This window comes from Lineus longissimus, chromosome 1 (genome assembly GCF_910592395.1).
Source record: "Lineus longissimus chromosome 1, tnLinLong1.2, whole genome shotgun sequence".
Lineage (NCBI taxonomy): Eukaryota > Metazoa > Nemertea > Pilidiophora > Heteronemertea > Lineidae > Lineus > Lineus longissimus.
The window spans coordinates 20,953,696-20,975,024 of record NC_088308.1 but is presented as its reverse complement, the minus strand read 5'-3'; the positions used below and the strand labels follow the sequence as shown (position 1 = coordinate 20,975,024).

The following is a 21,329-nucleotide window of genomic DNA, read 5'->3' as shown; positions in this document are numbered from 1 at the left end:
ACTAAACGAATGAAGCTTGCTCATTATCATAAAATATGCAGACGTCAAAAATAGATCGTCAGGCTGGAATACCACGTGGACTTGTTTACATACCATGAACGGACCAGTGTGTTCCAAAATCAAAGATTAGACAACAAGAGTATCCCTTGTATCCATATTTATTAATTTTTATTTTCGAGGCATGATTTCACAGATATCCATGTACATGTAGCACCAAACTTTAAAGTATTAGGCCTACACTGTTTGTTTACTTTGGCAAACATTTCAATGGAAATGACACACCACGGCAGTGCTGGCACCAGCATCCTCTTGCAAACAGGACCTACAACACGACTTCTCCTCACGCATTAAGGGAGTAAGTATGTATCGAGTGAAATAGCCTGATATTGTCAGGATTTGGCACCAAAGGAAACTTGTAGTTTTTACAGATTTGTGATGATTGAAACAATACATGTATGCAATCGCAAAATTCAAATGCACACAAAAATGTCCCGGCTTAATAGTAGGCCTACTTGCTTTACAGCACTCGTCTCGCAAAATTATCCAATAATTATGTGCATTCGTTCATCGACTCCTCAACTCCTTCGTAATCAGCTATTCGTCCACCGATTGCAATCTGCTTTGTACAATTCTTGACGATTTCTTCCATCTGCTTCACCTTCGAAATGACATTAATTTCCAGCCATTCCTCAACCATACTCTGGTAGAAGACAACAGGCAGTTCTTGCTGTAATCTTGCAAGGATCTGTCTTAAGTTCTCCAGAACCCTGAAAAAGGAGGACAGGAGTCATCAGTAGGTCACCAATAAGGGAACAAAGTATACTGAAGTCAGAAAACAGGCTTAAATGCAACAGGATGTTCTTGCTGTTAAATCTTGAAAGGATTCATTTGAAGTTCTCAAGAACCCTGAAGAAGGAGGACAGAAGTCATCAGTAGGTCACCAATAAGGGAACAAATTAGCCAGATGGTGTCAGGAGAAGGCAATGCCATTGCTTTTATTCATAATCATATATGCATGTCTGCTTTGATGCACTTACTGCGTCAACGCTATTGAGCCAGTTAAGGGGCGGCCTATCTTACGTATAAACGGCCTACATGTATGTAAAAACATAGAGATGTGGTTTATAAAATGAAACCCAAAAATGGGTAATATTGTGAAGGGAAAATTACCTTGTTGCTCCACACATGACATGCTCTATATGCACAGGATTGGTGAAGCCGTGTTTAATATGAAAGGGGGTCATCCATCCATTCAGTCTGAAACACAAGTAGCACCGGTGAATAGCGCCGGCAATGCTGGCCTATTTTGTAATTTATCTTCTGTTACAAACTGACCAAAATACCCATCCTCACAAGAAACATAAGTACAGTAGAACCTCTCTATTAGGGACACCCACAGGACTGACAAATGTGTTGTCCTTAGAAAGAGTTGTTTTAACAGAGGTGTCGGTAGTTTGTGGCCTCCTCCTTCCCAGCCAAAGACGGAGTCAATATGCCAGTTACCCCAATTGGCACCCAAACACAGTGGTACACAACACATTCTGAGAGGGAATGCAGAAGACGGGTTGATAAATGTAACTACTGCAAAATGAAGCTCACCTATCATCCTTCAAGAAATCTTCATACTCTGCATTCATCTTCAGCAGAATGTGCAACAATTTATAGATGGCACTACCAGGGAAGTCGCCACACAAAACGTCTTCAGTGCTGAAAAGAACAATCTGAGGATATTACAATCATCATCGCTTCTGTATGATGTTATATGATCAAACCAATGAATGTCCAAATTCATTTGTCAACTTTTGAAAAAATAACAATTTATACTCACACGAGGAAAGGATTGCATGGAATGAGGTCTTTGAAGTGTAAAGCTTGTGAGACATTTTGGTGAATATCTGGAGTAAACGAACCTGAAGGAGAAAAATGAAGACGTAAATATCCATTTATACTCACGTTTTGAAACCGACTGATTCATTATTTAGGTTATAATGGAGCTGGTTTCAGATATAAGTTGAAGACTGTCGACTAAGATGAAGTACACGTACGTCCAATTCAACCATCATATTTGGTAAAAATGTTTGTGGTCCACCTTCAAAATATGCTGATGTTTGCAGTTAAACTCCTTATTATACTGAATATTTCCTTAAAGCTGTTTACTCACCATTCACAAGGGTTTGAAGACATAAAGCTAAACATGGAATGCTGACGGGAAGTATCTCACATAAGACAGCATAGTGGTCATACCTGAAATTCAAAATACATGTATATCGAGGGTGGAGCCAGCAGTAGCAACACGAGTCATGTGGGTTTTTAACTTTTGCCCCACAGTAGGGAAATCCCCTCCACTGAACCTCAGCCAGATTGATGAAATGAGTGGTAAGATAATCATTTCATTTGCCATCATCAACTCAATCAGCAAGTAGAGTTGGGACACCTTTCGATCAAAGGACAGCATCTTAGTGTCCCAAGACAAGTCTCATGCTAGCCGTCCCGCAGAAAACCCACTAACATTTGCCATATGCAAGTCTCCTGATTGCCATCACTGACTTGTGAACAAGCCCAATTATAATCTTGTTTTTCTAAAACCCAGCATGATTTAATTTCATGAACTGTAAATTGGTATAGCAGGTGTTACCTTTGCCATCCAGTCAAAGCAACTCCTCTGATTGTCTTCAGCCTTGCTTTTTCCTCTTTCATCACCGCCAGCCAGGAAAGATGATTATCACAGTGATACCCGAAGTCCGTCAGGTACATGGCTGACCCCGTCGCACCCTTGAAAGCACTGGCAAACCAGATGTTGTCAAACACCGAAGAATAGCGTTCCCAGATACCTGTAGAAAGGTAAATGTTAATATACATTTTTTTCAGAGATAGCAAAAATATGGGGTATCTGAATTCTGATAGGGTATCTGAATTCCGATACGTATCCGAATTCTAACATTTCTCGAACTGAAATACAACTGCAACGTACAAGCTCCCACATCACAGTGGCTGAGCAATGAATGAGCATCAGTCAAGTATGAGCCAATACTCATCTGGAGCCTGTATAAACATTATTACTCACGGGAGAGGATGGAAACACAATGATCTTTACATATAACTTTATGTTCAATATTCTGTACAAAATTCCAAACATTCCCATTGATACAGAGAATTTTAAGGAAACTGTCACTAACCAGGAGGGAAATGCAAAGTGCGATTGTAGTTCCAGACCATTGGCTCAACTAAATCACCAATACCAGAACCTAGAAAGAAAAGATGATTAACTAACCTCAGTAATCCGTCAAGCTTAAAAGATGCCATTTGAGTCTAGTGTCATGCCATATTGTAAACAGCTATTGCCTGAATGGCGAGGTGGTACAATCATAGCCCGGCCTGACTTATCTAGTAATGAACCTTCACATGGCCAGACTTATCTAGTAATGAACCTTCACTTGGCCAGACTTATCTAGTAATGTACCCTCACATGGCCAGACTTATCTAGTAATGAACCTTCACTTGGCCTGACTTATCTAGTAATGAACCTTCACATGGCCAGACTTATCTAGTAATGAATCTTCACTTGGCCTGACTTATCGAGTAATGAACCTTTGCTAACCTTGTAACAACTCAAGAGGCCAGCCTCTATATACATCATCCCACATAACAGGCCTCATTCCTGGATACTGCTTCCGTAAGTGGAGGGCAAGTTTCTTGATGTACACTAGATAGATGTCGTGTAACTTTTTGCTCTTACACTTATCACACACACCCATGTGGAAGACCTACAGAAAGACAAAACAGAGAATGACGATATGGTTCAGAACTAGGCCCTAACTGACATAATTGTTACAATGAAAATGTATTGCATTTGAATGTCTTTTCTTAATATGATAAGCAAAAGCTCTCAAACAAAGGCAACGCAAAGCGTGGCATGTGCCCTCGACTGAGTGTTGTCAAATTTTCCCCAATCACTTCCAGTATGAAGAAGAAATTGGCTCCATCAGATCAAATGTTCTCCCCGAAATTAATGAACTTGTGTTGCTCACCTCATCAGCACCAATGTGGAACCATGGAAGACCAGGATGAAGCTCCACTACTTGACCTATCATATCACACACAAGTTTGAATGATTCTGAAAAGAGGTTATTGAATACAATCAGCAAATCGTATTCATTCAGGATGCAGGGAAAAGTATTGGAGTTAAAAGGAAAACAAGACCTCTGTCACTTTTAAACTGAATGGGGCACGTCGTTCTTATTCGTTGGCGGCTCAGAAAAATAGAAATGCAGTTATACACAATGCCGTAGTGCAGTTATCATGCATGCAAATTTGCTGGAACTTGGTATGTATAGTATTCAGACTCACCTTCTAATGCAGGACAGAGTGCCATTGGATAATTAGGCACCTCACGTAAATGACGGAATTTGTCATGCTTCAGAACAAACTGAAAACAAATAAACAGCAAATCTAAAATATATATATTTCCCTCAAAACCCAGTAGTCTTTTCCCCAGTAAAAGCTGATTCGAGTCAAACTCAGATGCGAACTCTGGCAAATTGACCTGGAAGCTCTGTTTTCAAAGTTGTCTAGGCATATCGCAGGGCTATTTGCCCCATCACACGTTTTCTGGTGCAAGGATGCCCAACACACACATCATCAGGAGAGACCCTAAAAATACTCACTTCAAAATGACCAAAGGTCTGAACAAGGGGCATCACTAGCAAATTGTTAGTTTCAGCCAAAGATTTGAACTTTTCTATTTCATCTTTCCTGAAAAGAAGTTGGATATCATACATGTGTTATGATGCCCTTACTCAGTCCGCTACCAAGCACAGCCTCATACACTTTAAATCCTTATGTTTCATTTCATAAACATATTCCTTTGACACAACTCAATGAAGCATAAGTCCCATAACAAAAGCTGCATAACCTTTTTACACAGTGTTACCAAAAATAAGCTAGCTTTAAAATATACTTTGGTATCACCTGCAAGTTAACTCTTTTTTGATGAGCAAATCTTTCTGAAGAAGCCTTACCTATATGCATCTTTACATGCCAACACTTCCAATTCCCCCGAGTACGGAAACATGTCTTCATACTCAACAAGAAGACCAGTTGCACCTAACTGGTGCAGGAGGGGGAATAGTTTCTCATAGTAACTGATCTTTGGTGGAGCACCCTTTAGATCGAGATGAACCAATCTGAAATTATAATTAAAAGGAAGGATAAAAGAAACTTCCGTTCAATTTCAATTCTCACTTCATTCTTACAAACAAACATAGCTCGAGGCCATGTAAACTGAAGTTTATACCTACCTGTGGCCTTCAGTGGAGTCCATTGCAAGCTTTATCAGTTGATAAGGCCAACCAGTTAAATTTCCCTGTTTCAGGCCTCGAATAAGTATTTCATCACCTTTAAGAGATAAGAAAGGACACATGCATTATTTCTTTGCAAGTTGCTGCATGAACGTATGGTAAAAAGGTCACAAAAAATCAACACAGCCTGTCTATCTTGTGGCCCAGTGGCATTCAATCTTGACACATTTCTAATGGGCTTTAAAGAATTTGTGATCTTGGGCAGGTCACTAATGATTGTCTAGTTCATTGACTGGTCATCTAGTGACTGAGACATAGTCACAACCTCAACTTACAGCCAATGAGCCATCATATCAAGAAGAGGAACAAAGTAAGTGTGGCATTCGCCTCCCCCTCCCTCCCAGCCCGAGTCAAAGGCATGATGAAAGAAACACTTGACCAATTGGCTAAATGAGACGAGATGTTCTCTCCGGAATCGACCAAAGTTTGTGAGGGACTAAGTTTCGTCTGAAAATAGATAACTGTTTACAGACAATGGCAGTGCAGGTAGGCCTACACGTCAACGGATCATTGTCGGACGTCAGTTCGCCAAGAAAATCAAAGGAATTGAAGGATGCATTGAACTCATCAACACATCATTAGTTTTCGGTGAAGTTCATCTGTTTTCCTATATAAATCACTTTGGTGTGTAGAGGGTAAGATTACAATTAACTCACGTTAAAGAAGTAGAGTTGTCAGTTCGTTACCGGACAAAACGTCCCCGGGTCAAAACGTCCCCGACTACAACCAGAACGTCCCCGTGTGTAAGCGCGCCAGGTGTGAGGGCGAGGAACTAGTTATTGGATCTGATAGCTGGAACCAGTCAACACTCAATATAAGAACATGATCCATCGAATTCTCCGTCTCATCCTAGAATCATGCAATGTAGAGCTTTCGGAGCTTTCTAATCCCCAACAAAACGTCCAAGGGAGCGAAACGACTGGGGGGTGAAAAGGTCAGGAAGCGAAACAACTGCTGCACCAGCGGCTAGCTGGGAGCTGGTACAACGACGACCACCAATTGTGCTGTCAAAATATTCTGATTTTGCTTGAATTCAATGAAATAAAAACGTGAATGCGATTTAAATCTCAAAAATTGCTCCTCGAGTAGGTATCCAACAACTCTGTCCAGCAACCGAGATCGTGATTGTGGAGAAAAAAGCAGCATAGATGATGAAAGGATGTTGATTTGCCCCTTTTTTGTTTTTGTTTTTATTTTCAATTTCCCTTTCGAATTCGCACAGGTATGTAGGCTGAGCCTATAAACCATGGATAGATAGATATCTTTGTTTGAAAAGTGTTGCACAAATTCAAGAACAAAACCTCAAGGCTGAATGTGATTTTGCTACGACTACGAGAGCACAAATGAGCAGTTGTCATCATTAAAAACTGTGCTCTATGATGTGTCCTGAAGTCGCCAGTCCCCCTTTCTCATAATCCTGGATGTGCCCCTGTCACAACACTTGTTGCTCTAACCACTTTATATGTCTGCGGTTTTCAGAGGCATCGTCCATAATTCAGCAAAATGTATGTGACTGTTGTAGAAACTAGTGAGGAGAAGCTTCATCTGACAAGGCAACCTTCCAATAGGTCTTGGAGCATTTTGATTGGTAAGTACTGCAAAGTGCATGAATAGGATAATTTTTAATCCCAAGTGTTTGTCTGGTGTTTTAAAATGTAAATTGTACCCATTATTTAAAACTTGATATCAAGTAAAGTAAAGTTCGTTTTGTCATCAGTTGTTATGTACTGTAGGACTTTGTGTTATGTAATTCGTTTCAAATTGAAGTTGAACCTGTCCTTATTCCTAAATTTTTTTTCTCCTTCAGGTCTGGTATCATTTGGATTTGGAGCGGCTTACTATGGAGCTGGTGAGTTAATTCAAATCCTGTGACTGATGCCGATGTTTTGCATGTTATAAACTCGGCAATGTTAGGTGAATCTATTTGTTCAAAACCTGTTTTTGGCTATACAGTGGAACCTCTCTTGTCTTAGTATTTCCCTACTGTTATTTTTAAATTTCTATTCATGCATGGGTTGCTTGGTTTTTCAGATCACCTCCTGTGGAAGTTGGCTTATGTGTGTGGATCTGTGTTCATTGGTCTGACATGTCTCGAAGAATGGGAGGTGAGGAGAGCTGGCATCTTGATGAAATTGTATTTATTTGGAAAGTGGCCCCCGGCTTTATGTTTTTGTATTATCAGTGAACAAGTTGAATAACATAACAATTACATGTACCAAGGGTTGTGGTCATCTCGTCCAGTGGACATTGTTGGACGACCTAGTCCGACAACTCCGTTGGAGGTGAATGTGATTGGTCAAGATGCTTCTTAAAGTCTTTATGATCTCACTTTTTCATTTTGTAAAGCAAGGATTGTAAATTCCGCAAAAAAATAACGCTGAATAAATTTTGAGGTCTACACTTGCATGGTAATTTTCTCCTGTATTCTGTCTTTCAGGATTGCATCTTCGACAAGATGGCAGGCCAAGTTGAAGTGATGAAGAAGAATATTTTCCAAAAATACTTTGCCTCCAGCAGTGAGCCAAATAAAGGTAGGAACGAACATTACTGTGACATAGTAGCATTCTCTACAGTCTGAGGATAAGTGCGAGTTGAGGAAAGTAGAACAGAACTTTCATCAGGACACTCTGACCAAAGTATTTTATAGATTTCCCAGCCATTTCATGCCATCATTCATCAAACTATCTTGATACCCGAACTGCGGTCTGGCACCAAATAGACACCAAATACAATGATATCGTCTCATTTCAAGACTTTGAATTGTAGTTCCTTAAAAGCTACACTGGTTCATCCAGAAATACCGGGGATCAAAACCTGGGCCCTACAGTGTTGTAGATTCTTATATCACGGATTAGACTTGCTAGCATTTCTCCTTGCAGTTGTTGCCAACTTGGCAGATATCTCGGATGTGGTTGTGGAAGAGGAGTTGAGTGAGAAGTATGCAGGGAAAGGTTACCATGTTGTCCTCAAGTTTAGGGAAGGTTACTCAGTGGGAGTGACTGAAATATCGACCATCGGGGACCAAAAGTGAGTAAGGTCATACAACCAGAGATACCAATTCTTCACGGAAAACAGAGAACATCCCTGTTTTGCTGGCAATCTCCAGATGTTCGTATAGTACATTTAATTCGATATATTTTTTACTTCCCAAGGTTTACATCAAAGTCATACCAGTGAAGTCTCTAATGAAAGACATCTCTACAAGCCAGACACCATCCATTGTGGACACTCTATTTTTGTTTCTATTTTTCAGCGAACACAATGAAATAGTCAATATAATCACTAAATTCCTTGACCTGGATCGTCGCGAGGGCATGCCGTCTAGTCAAGAATCGAAGGTTGATGACACGTCCAGTTCATCCGATGAAAGTTTTGAGAAAGTCGACAAGGCTGAAATTGTCACTGAGTCTCAAGATTAATGATTTGTCTCTTGTTGTGATTATAGATGTTAAATGTGTTCAACTTGTTGAAGTCAGATTTGTGTGGGGCCACAACTTTTTCTGTGCTTGTGATTAACTTGAGTAATCTTTACTGACTTTAGGTCACCATAACCCCAAACCGATGATGCATATGAGCTAAATTTTGGAGTGGACTTTTAAAACATATTGCCATCTGCCCCTCATTCATCTTCAAAATCATTTTATCATGATTTGGAACAAATGCTGGTTCATGCTGATCGGACTTAAACAAGTTGCCCATAGTTCATCAATTTATCTTTAATGGAAATTACCTTAATATCAAAACTATTGATAGTGTTTTTGGAACTGTTTCATATAAGATATGTATTAGCAAAATTTCGTGAAGCTGGTAATGTAAAACTATATTGATACAATGAAAAAGTGATAACTTGCGCTGTGTGTAAATGTAATTGAATATCTGTCCTTTGTGAAAATTGATTTTAATACAATTTCCCACTTCGTTTGATGGAGGGTATAAGGTTGTTATTGTGAGAGAAAAAAAAACGTTTGCACCAAAGTAATACCATCATATATGGTCATATTATATGTAATAAGTTAATCATTGATCAGTTTTTTTGCCATAATGTAGGAATTTCTGTTAGTCTCACTAGATCTCAAAACTTTTCTACGATATGTTGTACATCATCTTTAGAATTGGAGTTTCATGTGTGCAATGGAAACAGTTGTTTCATAAAAGCATAAAAGGATCTGTTTGTAAATGTTAAGTATGTCTCTATAATCAGAGTCTGAACAATCTCAAAGAGGATGTACCTTGCCCTTAAACATTTTTTGCCTTCATTAAGTTCGCGCCTAGAACTAGTGTTTCAACTAAATGTAGGCTCTGGACTTTTTAGCCAGTGGTATGCCACCATACTGTATTCCACAAATAAAAAAACTTATTAAATTCTACATTTTAAGGTAGTATGTAGCATTTGAGTCTGGTTATCACCAAGAGTTGGTTCACTGATAATGCTTTTTGTAAGACATGATGTGCCATAGATTATAATGTTAACCTTCTGATAATTCTTGTAGAAATACTTGATGACATTCATTGCAAAAGATATATCATATCCATTGTTGCTTTTTTGAGAAAAATTCTGATGACAGTGACACAGTATGGTTATAACTCCAAAATGTTGGCTATGGTGCATATCTCATTCTTCTCAAAATGGCAAGAATGGATACATGTATATCGCATGATGCAATAAAACTCTTCAATTCTAGTTCAACTTCTTTCTAATGTGGCCATATTGAAATAATTTAGGATTACGGGTACTTCTGCTATCTTTTATGAACCAACCCTTGGCCAGTCATTCCTTAAAAGGTTGGCCCGTTTGTGAATTTTTTACAGTGACAAAAGTTGATCTTTTTAGGCTAGGCTAATACAATGCAGCTAAGCTAGTTTGTGTAAATGTGTACTATATTATTGTAGTGACATACAGATGTTATATTTGGTCACTTTATGCTATCAACTTTCTGACTTGCACTCAGCAACGCATGAAGAAGTCGCAAATACGTGTATCTACAACGTCAAATAAGAAAACTACTTATGATGCACCTGGAATCTCAGTGTGTTCCAGTCCTCTCTTAATCTGCAGAAGATTGGATTTTGCAATTTTTCACATAATTTTCAAACTGAGTTTCCTTTACATGAGTTTGTCATAGTATTATTGACTTGTATCAAAAACATTGTCTCTACTTGAAGTATTTCTCATTGTGCTTATATTTGGAACTAAAAGTATTTGAACAGAATTTGAGTTGCTACTCTGCACAAATGAATCTTATCAAGGATAATTGCTCCTGCATTGTTGCATTTCTCATTTTGTCAAACTAATAAAAGTATTTCGGGAAATTTAGAATGGCTTCTTTCTGTGCACAGTTTTTAGAATAGGTCATTGTCGTTGATTTGTAATTGTCAGATAAGTGTATGCAGCTGCACTGTGTATATTATTCAGTATAATGAGTACACCTCTTCCACAATCACTGCTTTGCTTTAGAGTCTGATAGATTGAATGTGTGTAGCGTTAAATTTTTTTGTCATAAATTCTACTGATTTGTTTGCGTTTAGAACTTTTACCAGTGACTAGACGTAGCTTCTAACCCATATGTGTTTTCGAGGACATTTTTTCATTTCTACTTCAATTTTGTGATCTAACGTTAAACAGATATTGTATTAAGTTGTTGATGGGTTTTTTTGAGGGGTTGTTTCAGCAGTAACTTTGTGTCAGCTTCACTGTAAATTCACCAATAAAACATTAAAACAATAAATGGTCTTAGACACACGTGTATTCTTCTACTATTTCAAAGTATAACCAGGGACCAAGATATATATCCAAGCAAGTAGAAACAGCGCTTGATTACTAGGGTAGATCTCACTTCCAATATCATCATCATGGAATTAGAATGCGGCCCAAGATTTGTTTTCCTTTTGAAATGTATCATTAAAATGACGGGGACTTTTGCTTTCCAAAATTATACAATGTATCTGCTGTTTTTTCTTTTTATGTCTGTGTGTATGTGGGGGGGGGGGGGGGGGGGGGCAAAAGGTGGGATGTTGTGAACACCTGTATACACAATGTAAGGTTAGTTTCTATGCTATAATGATCTGTGTTATTATATACCTGTAGCCTCTCTATTAAGGACACCTTTGGGACTGACAGATGTTTGCCAGATTACAGAAGTAAAATTCAATAGAAATGATCAATTTGGGACCAAATATAGTGTCCTTTATAGAAAGGGTGAGTTTAATAGAGAGGTATCCACTAAAGAAGGGTCCACTGTATTCACTAAGATGTGAAGTATGCTTATATGTATCTGTGTTACATGATGCTGTATGTATTTGTGTTACATATTCAATAAATATTACAACTGCATAACTTAATGAATGTTTTTGTTTCACTGACTGACACTAATTTGAATTGGCTGGCTTGACATATCCGACATAATATGTGGGCAAAAGGGCCTACTGACAATAGGAAGAGACAAGGCCAAACACTGTGGCCTCAGTTCTGCTTGTCTGTGAAGGCTGGAGCAAAAGCTTGGAATTCTTGATATTTCAGTTCTACTAACGAGGTACAGACGGAGCTCATTCCGCTGAGCGCATTTTCCGTTAAGTCGGCATTAGGCTGGATAGCTGGCTGGGGATATCTAAATTTAAATTATACCGTTATTTGGATAAAATGTGATTCTCGGGAATAGTGGAACGTTTGGATTATAAATATCTAACACATCCAGCAGAAATGGATAAAATAGAAGGTAGAGGCGATTAGTTATTTCGTGGTCTTCGGCGTCTTGTATAGTGGTCGAATCTGACAAGGGCTGTTCCGTATAGTGCGCATAGCATAGCATAGCATAGCATATCATGTGTATACGTCATTGTCATCCAGTAGCGATGGCATTGATTTTATTCACTTTTCCGTGTCATTGTAGCAGCTATAAGGAGACAATAGGATGGCTGGAATACTTAGCTATGTAAAGAGCAATTTGAAGAGAGAAGCTGCTTGGTTGCATTGCATTCCCGATCCCCTTAGTAGCAGGCCATCATAAATTACCATGATTTTAATAAAGGGGTAATTACTGACGGTCCTGCTGCTAGACTAGAGTGACTACATTTTTATGGTTGGTGTATCTGATAATTCTCCATTACAGATCACCACGTTTTGATTTGTGACCTACTTTTCAAGGCAATCGGCCTCCAACTCTTAAATTTCACTGATAGTGGCACTGGCACTTCATTTTCAATACAGGTATCTCAAAGGCCAGGAAGCAATGCCAATATTGATAATGAGATGGCTCAGTCTCAATAGTGCCCACCTCAATTTATGCTGCCACACCAAAATAATGTTATAGTAGAACCTCTCTATTAAGGACACCCACAGGACTGACAAGTGTTGTCCTTAATAGAGAGGTGTCCTGATAAGAGAGGTCAAAGCGAATGGAAACAACCAATTTGGGACCAAAACTAGTGTCCTTAATAGAGAGGTGTCGGCTAAGGGAGGTACCACTGTATATACAAACAGAATGTTCAAAGGAAGTTATACTCCAAAGTAAAATAATTATACAGTAGAACCTCTCTATTAAGGACATGCTTGGGACTGACAAGTGCTGTCCTTAATAGAGAGGTATCCTGATTGGAGAGGTCAAAGTTAATGGAAACAACCAGTTTGGGACCAAAACCGGTAATAGAGAGGTTGTCTTTAATAGAGAGGTTCTACTGTATTTGGAATAATCAAGGCCTTGGAAAGCAATAAATTAGCTTATCTTGATTTGCATCTGAGGGTATTTTGCGTAGGAGCAACGATCCTTTTGCTTGTCTTGTAGTTCTTCATTGTCTGTTTTGTCCCCTGAAGAAGTTTTCCTCTATTTATAAAGGTCAACTGATGACCTTTTTTGACCAAGATCAGGGATTGTAAAGTCGTTACTAAACTATACTTTAGTATACTGTAAAACCTCTCTTTTAAGGACACCCTCAGGACTAATAAGTGCTGTCCTTAATAGAATAGAGCGATGTCCTGAGTAAAGAGATCAAATTGAATTTAGGACTAAAGTACTATCCTTGATAGAGAGGGTGTCCTTAATAGAGAGGTGTCCGCTGAGGGAGGTCCAATGTACATCGAGGAATCATCATGGAATGTTGGAACAGTTGATCTTGGAATGTTGGAGCAGTTCGTGAACTGATAGCAGCATGCACTCATTGAGCCACTTAGCATGTTTCACCTGACCACAGACTCCATCCTGTCAGCAGCTGGTATCAGGATCCATCAACATGTTGCCAGAGCTGGCCTAGTGTGGTTCATTTCATTCAGAACTATAGGCCTACTCTATATGTTACTCATTGTAAAGTAGAGTAGAACCTCTCTATTGAAGTCACCCTCTCTATAAAAAGACACACTTTTTATTAAAGACACCCTCTTTGAGGAGTCTGGACAGTATTTGTCAGTCCCAAGGGTGTCTTTGATAGGGAGGTGTCCTGATTAGAGAGGCAAAATTGATCGACAGCAACCAATTATGGATCAAAACTTAAGTGTCTTCAATAGAGAGTCCTGTCTGATTAGAGAGGTGTCCGCTAAGGCAGGTTCCACTGTATAACTGGTTGTCACATTGTCACATCTCACCCCCAGTAAGCTCTAAATCAACTTTAAGGGGGAATATGTGGCTGATTTTCAAAGAAAGGTTTAGTGGCATTCAAATTACCGTAGAACCTCTCTATTAAGGACACCCTCGGGACTGACAAGTGCTGTCCTTAATAGAGAGGTGTCCTGATTAGAGAGGTCAAATTGAATGGAAACAACCAATTTAGGACCAAACCTAGTGTCCTTAATAGAGAGGTTGTCCTTAATAGAGAGGTGTCCACTAACAGAGGTTCCACTGTATTCGAATAGATCTTCACCCCTCATTGGGATTAGTTCCCCAGCATTTCCAAACCAAATGATTATCAGAGAACAATAATTGCTAATTCCTTCATCATCTATCTTCAGGGAAATGATCAATCATGAAAATACTGAACACAGATTAAGAATTTCAGTTGTTTTAAAAGATTGACAGTCTTTTCTCATTTAAAAAATACGTTTCCTGCCACAATGGCGAAGAGTCCTCGGGCTAACTCCGTGACTCTGTTCAGTGTTGGAGCCATGTTTGTCGTAATGGTTCCCATGGTAATCCACTGTGAAAATAAAATCAACAATTTTATGTCGTGTTTCTGTTGGTTGGCTGAAAGAAACCTAGTTCCATCATCTGCACCTCAAGCCAGAAAGGAATAAGCATGAAACTTTAAAAAACGTTGCCTATGGCCGAATAGCGCGTTCTGGACTTCTTTTGGTTTTGATATTTTTTTTGCTTGTAACAGGGTCCTATTGATACTATATTGTATGTAATATCCTTTACACCTAGCTCAAATCTATACATGTACATATATGAATACTTGTTAGTCAGTTGTTACCCGAAACCGAACCTGTCCAACTGACATTTCCTCGCCTCCCCCACTCATGTACTTATTTAAGTTGAAGTTACATGTAACACTGAATAAATAGAATATCAATTAAGTGAGCGTGCATCTGAGATGCATTTGTACGCTGTTGCATGTCCCGCGGTGACATGTCGATGACATGCATCATAATAGCTGCATGCTAATTAATCTCGTACCTCGTTAAACCATCCGCATTGTATACGAAGGAGCCAACTGGCGCACACGGCGTATTGGATTAATGATGCAGCGTCGAATCGTGCCATTCTAAATATAGCACTGGGTGGTTCACAAGAGACAAGCTGTTTCTATTGGTTACCTTGGTGACTGTACCTCGGAGGCTGGGTTGGTAGACATGCATTGATGGATACTATAGACACAGTACCATTTGTATTCCATATAAGGGGAAAATGTTGATAATTTACTGTAGCAGGTGGCAATCTACATGCCATACACGGTCTGCAACATTCTATAGACTAACAAATGTTCTAAATAATTGCCATCAAATTATATTGGGGAATAAATTTTAGTCCATAGAAAAATTAATTCACCTGTCAAACAGTCAAAGGGACTACTATCCAGATAGATTCTTTGATCCAATCCACCCTTGACAAACTACCCAGGAGCAATCATCAGATGACGATCTTGGGTCCAATCCCACTCTTTAGTTGCCTGTCTCATTTCTCTGGCCTTCATTTATTATTTAAAAGCCTGTTCAGCAAATGTATAACTAAGATATAGTTAATCTATACATGAATATTCAAACTCAAACCATTGTCTCAAACAAGTTTTTGCCTGTTTCTCCTTTCAGAACGATTCCCAGGCCTTGAGGAGTACATAGTAAAGGTCTTATCGAAGGAACAGTTGTCCAATTTTGCTGAGAAACGGCGCCAGTTCTATGCTGAGTGCATAGAAAAGTTGAAATTACCAAACTCAAAACCACCGAGTCTTCCACCGAGAAATGAAGGCATCTGTAAGTTTTTAGAATAAAGGACTTTCAGCAAACAGTTTTGAAATAATTTGCACCACTTTCAACAGAGCAGGATGGATAAAATGTGAATTCATGTTCTGCTCAATGTTTTGATGCTGGTCAATTTTTGAAGACAATTTGCCCTGATTTTGCCCAAGTGTTGCCCCCTAAAACATAAAATATTCCATGATAAAGGTTTTGATGTGTACATCAGCTTCATGGCAACCAGTTACGGTGCGCATTCAGATGCTTGTGAATAAGGAACTCCAAACCACGACATGTTCATTTGAGGAGTAGAGATTTAGAAGTACATTGTATAGTGACTTTTTGGAAAGATTTGTTACGTATAGGAGATATATTGGGAGTTCCCTTTGGATATTCATTTAGACTTGTTGTATGAAATAAACTGCTGATTGTATCTGTTTCAGCATTTCCATCAAGAACGTCCTCCGTTTCATCCATATCAAATGCAAATTATGATGATGTTATCGTACCGGTTAAAATACCCACGCCTACAAAAAATAAAACCAAGGTAAGAGGTATAAGGAAAGACTTTGCTTTAAAAAAGGCATCAGTTCACCTTTAAAAAAACTAACATTTAGGAGAAGCAGCGCGCCAAGCACTTACTGAGTGCAAAGATGTGACAAGGTTAATTGTCTGTGACCGTATAACTACGGGGATAAGTTTGTAGAATGCGATGCATCCGTGAATCGCTGTGCAGATACACTGACAGAATAAATTGGCGAGAGGTTTCAGTGGTCAGGGCTTGCTATCACTAGTAGTTGGTAGAAAAGAGTAAAAATCATCATATCTCATATTGGTGGGGTTTTAGTACACCAGATTGCTGCATTGATTGTAGCATATTGATTGTAGCCAGAGTGCTCACTTTATCGATACCGCCGGTTTTAGTGAAACACTACCCAATTTTGAATGAAGTAAATCAATGGCAGCGGGATAATGGCTGTTGTATTGATTGCACTAGCGCCAGATGAAGCTGCGACGACACATGGGCAGCTGAATGTATGGAATCAGAAACGAATGGTTGAAATTTACACAGTCCCCACACCACAAATGCTGCTTTACCATGAAAATGAATGACTTTGTTAAGCCTGCGTGTTTCAAAAAAAATTCTTCCTTTTTGCACTCGTAAACATTTTCTGTCAATATTTGCCGCAATGAGTGATTTTGTGAGGTGTGCCACCATGGTTGAGCTCCAATTTGGTTTTTATCGGCTCCGCGACTCCAAATTTCAGTCTATGAGTTATAATGCTTCTCAGAAACCCACAAGGAGCAGAAGTCCTGGTGGAACGTCTCTATGGTAACCATAGAGTCCCACTATTCTGTCAGCCGATGATAATTGGTGTCCAAGTTCAGCCTCATTAAGCCCTTCCACTTCCTTTTGTCATCAATCTTGGAAAGTTTCTGACTATCTGCTGACAGAATCACATCCAAGACAATTCAACATGTCCATAAGTTGTATGTGCAGTTACTGCGTGGGCAGCTCACAGACCTGATGATAATCAGCAGTTTGCTACAGGTTGTGTGATGTGCATCTTGACCACCAAGGTTTTTGCATCTTATCAAGATAACCCTACATGTAAAGGGTGTATAAGACCATGAGGTCTATAGTCTCTAGGATGTATGATGTGATGTTATATTAAAAATGAACTTCGAAAACTTCGATAAATATCCAGATAATCAGCAGGTAATTCGGATTAGACTTGTGGAAGGATCGGAATGATTATACATCATGTTATTTTCTGTCCTTTCAGAACAAACCCAACCATAAACCACCGCCAGAACCATCAATGTATTTTGAGTATGATAGCTTACAAGGAGAATTAGGACTAGGCGGAGATGAAAGGTATGTTGTACATGCAAATCCCTCTGGCTGGGATTACTGGGGTTGGGATTACCTAACCTGACCTGAATAGCAATTGATACTAGACTGTGAAAAAATGGTCCCTATACTGCCCGACCTAAATTGACCAGTGACTGATGCTGGACTGCCAATTGGTCTGAGACTTAAAAAAATCAATTTGAATCATCTCATTTTGTTGAGGTGCATGATCAGTCATGCATCTGCAACCCAAATTGCCTGCTCATATGTCATATTATGACCCGTGGGCCATTCTAAATGAGGAGTCATGCAAACGCGATTGCCCGCAAGTTGATTTACCAAATGTTGATTCCCGCAGAATCAGACCGAGTGTTTATCATCTCCATGTCATTATGCTGTGCCTGCTGAGGAATAGAAAGAACAGTATTGATCCACGTACATGGATGTACACTCTGTGTTCGGACTCACCAAGCTCCATTGCCAGACTGGTCTTACTCCAATACTTGATTAGTCAAATGGCTAGAGGAGAAACTGATGCGGGAGAAAAAGAGAAAAACTATGTTTTTGCCTTCGAGCCCTGTTCGTGCGATAGCATCTTTCTACGAGTGTGAATTAAATATTGAAGCTACCATAAATTTGAAATTTAGCAAGAACCCTAACTGATTTTGCCATGAGAAGTCTGTGTTCTTGTAACTCTCATTATAATTCACTGGACATCTGCCAATAATGCCAGTGAAGAGCTATGAAGGTAACATGGAATCTTTAGCACTACACTATGTATTCATTGTTGCTGTCGTGCTGATATTGTCTCCTTGATATGCAGTGCTCAAGACATGTAATGAACAAGTAGTGTTGTCCTTGTGATATAAAAATAAACAAAAACAAACAAAACCATAGAAAATGTATGATATTTTACAGATAATCTTACAGTACATGGCATTGGATCTCCACTTTATGACCAATGTTGCAATACTTTTGAGGACAATACCTCATGGTATCAAAAGAGCATCATTTGTTAGGGATCATATTGTGGTCTTCTGTGTCATTATATTCTGCTTGTCATCGAAACATCAAAGTAAACATTGTCTGTGGCTTATCCATACTAGTATTACTCCAGAGACAATAATCTTAACTATGTGTCACCAATGTGTGCATCTAAAAAGGTCTGTATGCTCTTCAGTATGTCCAGATCGGAATACTGAAGTGTCATCATTGTGTACATCTGAAAAGGTTCCAGTTCTCCAGTATGCCCAGATCAGACTATGCTGTATACAACAGCTCTTTAGAGTATACAAATGTAGTATGTTGATGTTTTGATACCATTCTGTAACTGAAAGCTGTCCCTAAAGCAAAGACCCGATAAACATGACTATCTTGAGTTGTTTTGGCACAGATCACCTTCTGTCCCCAATGTCAGTCTATCTATAGACAGATGTTGGACGTTCTGTTCATGGACTGAAACAACGTTGTTGACACATGGTCTTTGCCATTTAGTCCGACTTGTCAGATAATCTATCCTTGATTGAGACTAAGAGGCTTAACAGAGGTGCAGAGTAGAGCATCCCTTTGTACTTATAAGCCTCTCCTTGCTCTTCCAAGGATGAAGAATAGAGGGCTTAGTAGTTGTCAATCAAATTTCTCTTTTTTACTTCTCATCGTCTGATAGTCATACAAAACCTGCTGCATGTTTAAGGGACAAAATCAATCTACTTTGTTTACCAAGCAAAGGGAAATATGCCAGTCGATAATAGCATACATACTGTATATAAAGCTTGCTTATATAAACCCTCGTAACGACATGATTTTGAACTAATAACATGAACATAGCTAAAATGAAGTAAACCCTTAATTCTTTTATATTCTAAATGGTTCCCTTGACTTAAATACTCAAGTAAACGGTCAAAGGTACCTGAAAACACAGATTTCTTATCATTCCCTCCTTGAGCACCACCGGTGAACATTTTCTTTATGCATGAATTTATGCCTATTTCAATATTTCTTTCTCCATCTCCTCCAGAATCAGCCCATCGGACAACTTCTACGAAATCCCCAACCCGAGTGGAGCAAAACCAGAGGCCTCAGGTCAGTACACACCAAGCTCATAATCATTTCACCTCAAGTTTTCTGAGAAAACGTGTACATTGATGTACTGTACTATACATGTGATTCTATCTTAGATTGATTTGATTCCAATGTTAGTAATTGGTAATCTTTTGGTGGGTGCACGCGCTGGTTATGACTGTGGTTGCTACTCTGTTCTGTTGCGTTATCGGTGTTTCTTATTCTGTATCACGCTATCAATCATAGACATTAGCATGTTATTCAGTTCGTGATACATCGCAGGGGCTCATCAAAATGAATATGTCGGTTACAGAAGACACGAGATTCTCTGGACAATATGGCAAAGGGATTGATGATGCTATGAACGAAAGCCCTAAAGATTTCTTGGGCAAAGGATTCTGGCAATTCTGATGTCGCCAGTAACTGGCGTATTAATTTTGATGAACCAATGTTTGTAGCTGTTGAGAATTAAATGGTCTAGTCAGCCCAAGTCAGCTCAATCAAGTTTCTGATTTCATCTCATGCTATTACTCATTGGGAAAAAAATTGGTTGAAAACTTGATGGTCTTAATCAGAAAATCAATCTGCAAAAACACAAGATTGCAATCAGTGAGATTTCAAAGCTGCTTGAGGGTGGAGCAGATAAATTCATTCATTCTCACAGTAAGTGTGGGGAGTTGGCTTGGCTGTGACGTAGTAAGCCAGCCTGGCATTTGAGTTTTCTGGTCCAGGGTAAGCACATCATTTCAACAGATTCGAAATCTGGTATATTTTGGTTTGAAATCTGGCATGTTTTGGTATCTCTCACCCTCATTTCTGCAGTTAAGCTGCTTTCACTAAATTTGTAGTGTTCTTGGTCTTGTTATGAAAAACCATGTGGCATATTGGTTTCGGACATTTTGCCATATGTTTGCGTGGTCTTGTCATCTTTTTAACTAAATTTGGTCCAACTTGTTTAATACATTATGAATGGTCATAGGCTGATTCAGGGGGCTGCTGATGATGCACCACCCCGCCTCCCCTTTGTTTCAGAATTGAAATCTCTGAAATCAACCATGTAATTTGGAAATTATACAAAAAAATCTGCATACGTAAGGATGATCTGAGCCTGGAAAGAAGATTTTGCCTTTCTTCCAATAACCAGCAACTCCAGCTCAGATGTCAGACCAAAATATCTCATTCCAATGCCTTACTCTCCTTATGCGAAATCAGGTGTGTCACGCAGGGATCAAATTCTAAGTCTGCGGAACACACACAGGGTCTTTTTCTCTAATCAGCAAATCTTATCTCCAATGTCAAAGTCAAGAGCTTCTGGTGATGTTCTTTCCGACTGCTCAGTTATTCTTCATAAACACAGCTCAAACATGTCAAGCGAGAGTTGCTTGCGGCGCGCATTATAAAGATGGTTAAAAACTGGCTGTGCAGTCACCATGCAGTGATCAATCAAGTGCAATGAAAGAACCAATGCTCAAAGTCTGATGTTTTTCTTCATATGGTTAGGATTTTAGAGTTACTTGTTTAATAGTTGAGGCTCTTTAACAAAATTTTGAATCCTAGACCATTGGCACGACTTAACGTCTTGATATGATACCTCGTGGTATTGTGTGTTCTAATGTGTCAAAGTCAAAGACGAGCCTTAGCACAGCGTGTCTTCCTGTTAGGTTTTGTTTTATAGTATATA

At 39.1% G+C, this 21,329-nt stretch overlaps 3 protein-coding genes across 6 annotated transcripts in view; 2 read left to right on the top strand and 1 right to left on the bottom strand.

Moving 5' to 3' along the window:
• Positions 1-107: 107 nt before the first annotated feature.
• LOC135491690 (hexosaminidase D-like) lies at positions 108-6,076 on the bottom strand. The gene is made up of 14 exons (XM_064777714.1): positions 6,014-6,076; positions 5,298-5,394; positions 5,019-5,183; positions 4,665-4,752; positions 4,348-4,426; positions 4,029-4,114; positions 3,599-3,764; positions 3,177-3,245; positions 2,636-2,831; positions 2,162-2,244; positions 1,829-1,910; positions 1,600-1,707; positions 1,171-1,257; positions 108-767 (listed from the first exon to the last, which is right to left on the bottom strand). Exons 2-14 carry the CDS (start codon positions 5,318-5,320, stop codon positions 551-553), a joined length of 1,449 nt encoding a protein of 482 aa, XP_064633784.1. The 5' UTR covers positions 5,321-5,394; positions 6,014-6,076; the 3' UTR covers positions 108-550.
• Positions 6,077-6,333: 257 nt separating this feature from the next.
• LOC135491708 (cytochrome b-245 chaperone 1-like) lies at positions 6,334-11,342 on the top strand. Its single transcript, XM_064777747.1, has 7 exons — positions 6,334-6,442; positions 6,837-6,945; positions 7,165-7,206; positions 7,389-7,462; positions 7,795-7,888; positions 8,237-8,384; positions 8,611-11,342. The coding sequence occupies exons 2-7, from the start codon at positions 6,861-6,863 to the stop codon at positions 8,774-8,776; spliced, it is 609 nt and encodes a 202-aa protein (XP_064633817.1). The 5' UTR covers positions 6,334-6,442; positions 6,837-6,860; the 3' UTR covers positions 8,777-11,342.
• Positions 11,343-11,928: 586 nt separating this feature from the next.
• The window catches only part of LOC135491660 (actin filament-associated protein 1-like 2), a 36,569-nt gene continuing 27,168 nt past the window's right edge, over positions 11,929-21,329 (top strand). For all 4 annotated transcript variants that reach the window (XM_064777663.1, XM_064777654.1, XM_064777646.1 and 1 more), the window contains exons 1-5: positions 11,929-12,070; positions 15,589-15,750; positions 16,176-16,279; positions 17,520-17,611; positions 19,605-19,669. In XM_064777663.1, coding sequence (XP_064633733.1) covers positions 12,055-12,070; positions 15,589-15,750; positions 16,176-16,279; positions 17,520-17,611; positions 19,605-19,669 — 439 coding nt within the window. In that variant the 5' untranslated portion in view covers positions 11,929-12,054. The remainder of the gene's footprint in view (positions 12,071-15,588; positions 15,751-16,175; positions 16,280-17,519; positions 17,612-19,604; positions 19,670-21,329) is intronic.

What these genes read in the sequence shown, in the direction of transcription:
- LOC135491690 (XM_064777714.1), bottom strand. Translation starts at nt 5,320, where the DNA reads ATGGACTCCACTGAAGGCCACAG. An exon ending in CACTTTGCATTTCCCTCCTG is followed by an intron (nt 2,832 to 3,176) that starts GTTAGTGACAGT and finishes ACCTTTCTACAG; the next exon opens with GTATCTGGGAACGCTATTCT. An exon ending in GTCATGTGTGGAGCAACAAG is followed by an intron (nt 768 to 1,170) that starts GTAATTTTCCCT and finishes CTCCTTTTTCAG; the next exon opens with GGTTCTGGAGAACTTAAGAC.
- LOC135491708 (XM_064777747.1), top strand. Translation starts at nt 6,861, where the DNA reads ATGTATGTGACTGTTGTAGAAACTAGTGAGGAGAAGCTTCATCTGACA. An exon ending in CATGTCTCGAAGAATGGGAG is followed by an intron (nt 7,463 to 7,794) that starts GTGAGGAGAGCT and finishes TCTGTCTTTCAG; the next exon opens with GATTGCATCTTCGACAAGAT. An exon ending in TCGACCATCGGGGACCAAAA is followed by an intron (nt 8,385 to 8,610) that starts GTGAGTAAGGTC and finishes TCTATTTTTCAG; the next exon opens with CGAACACAATGAAATAGTCA.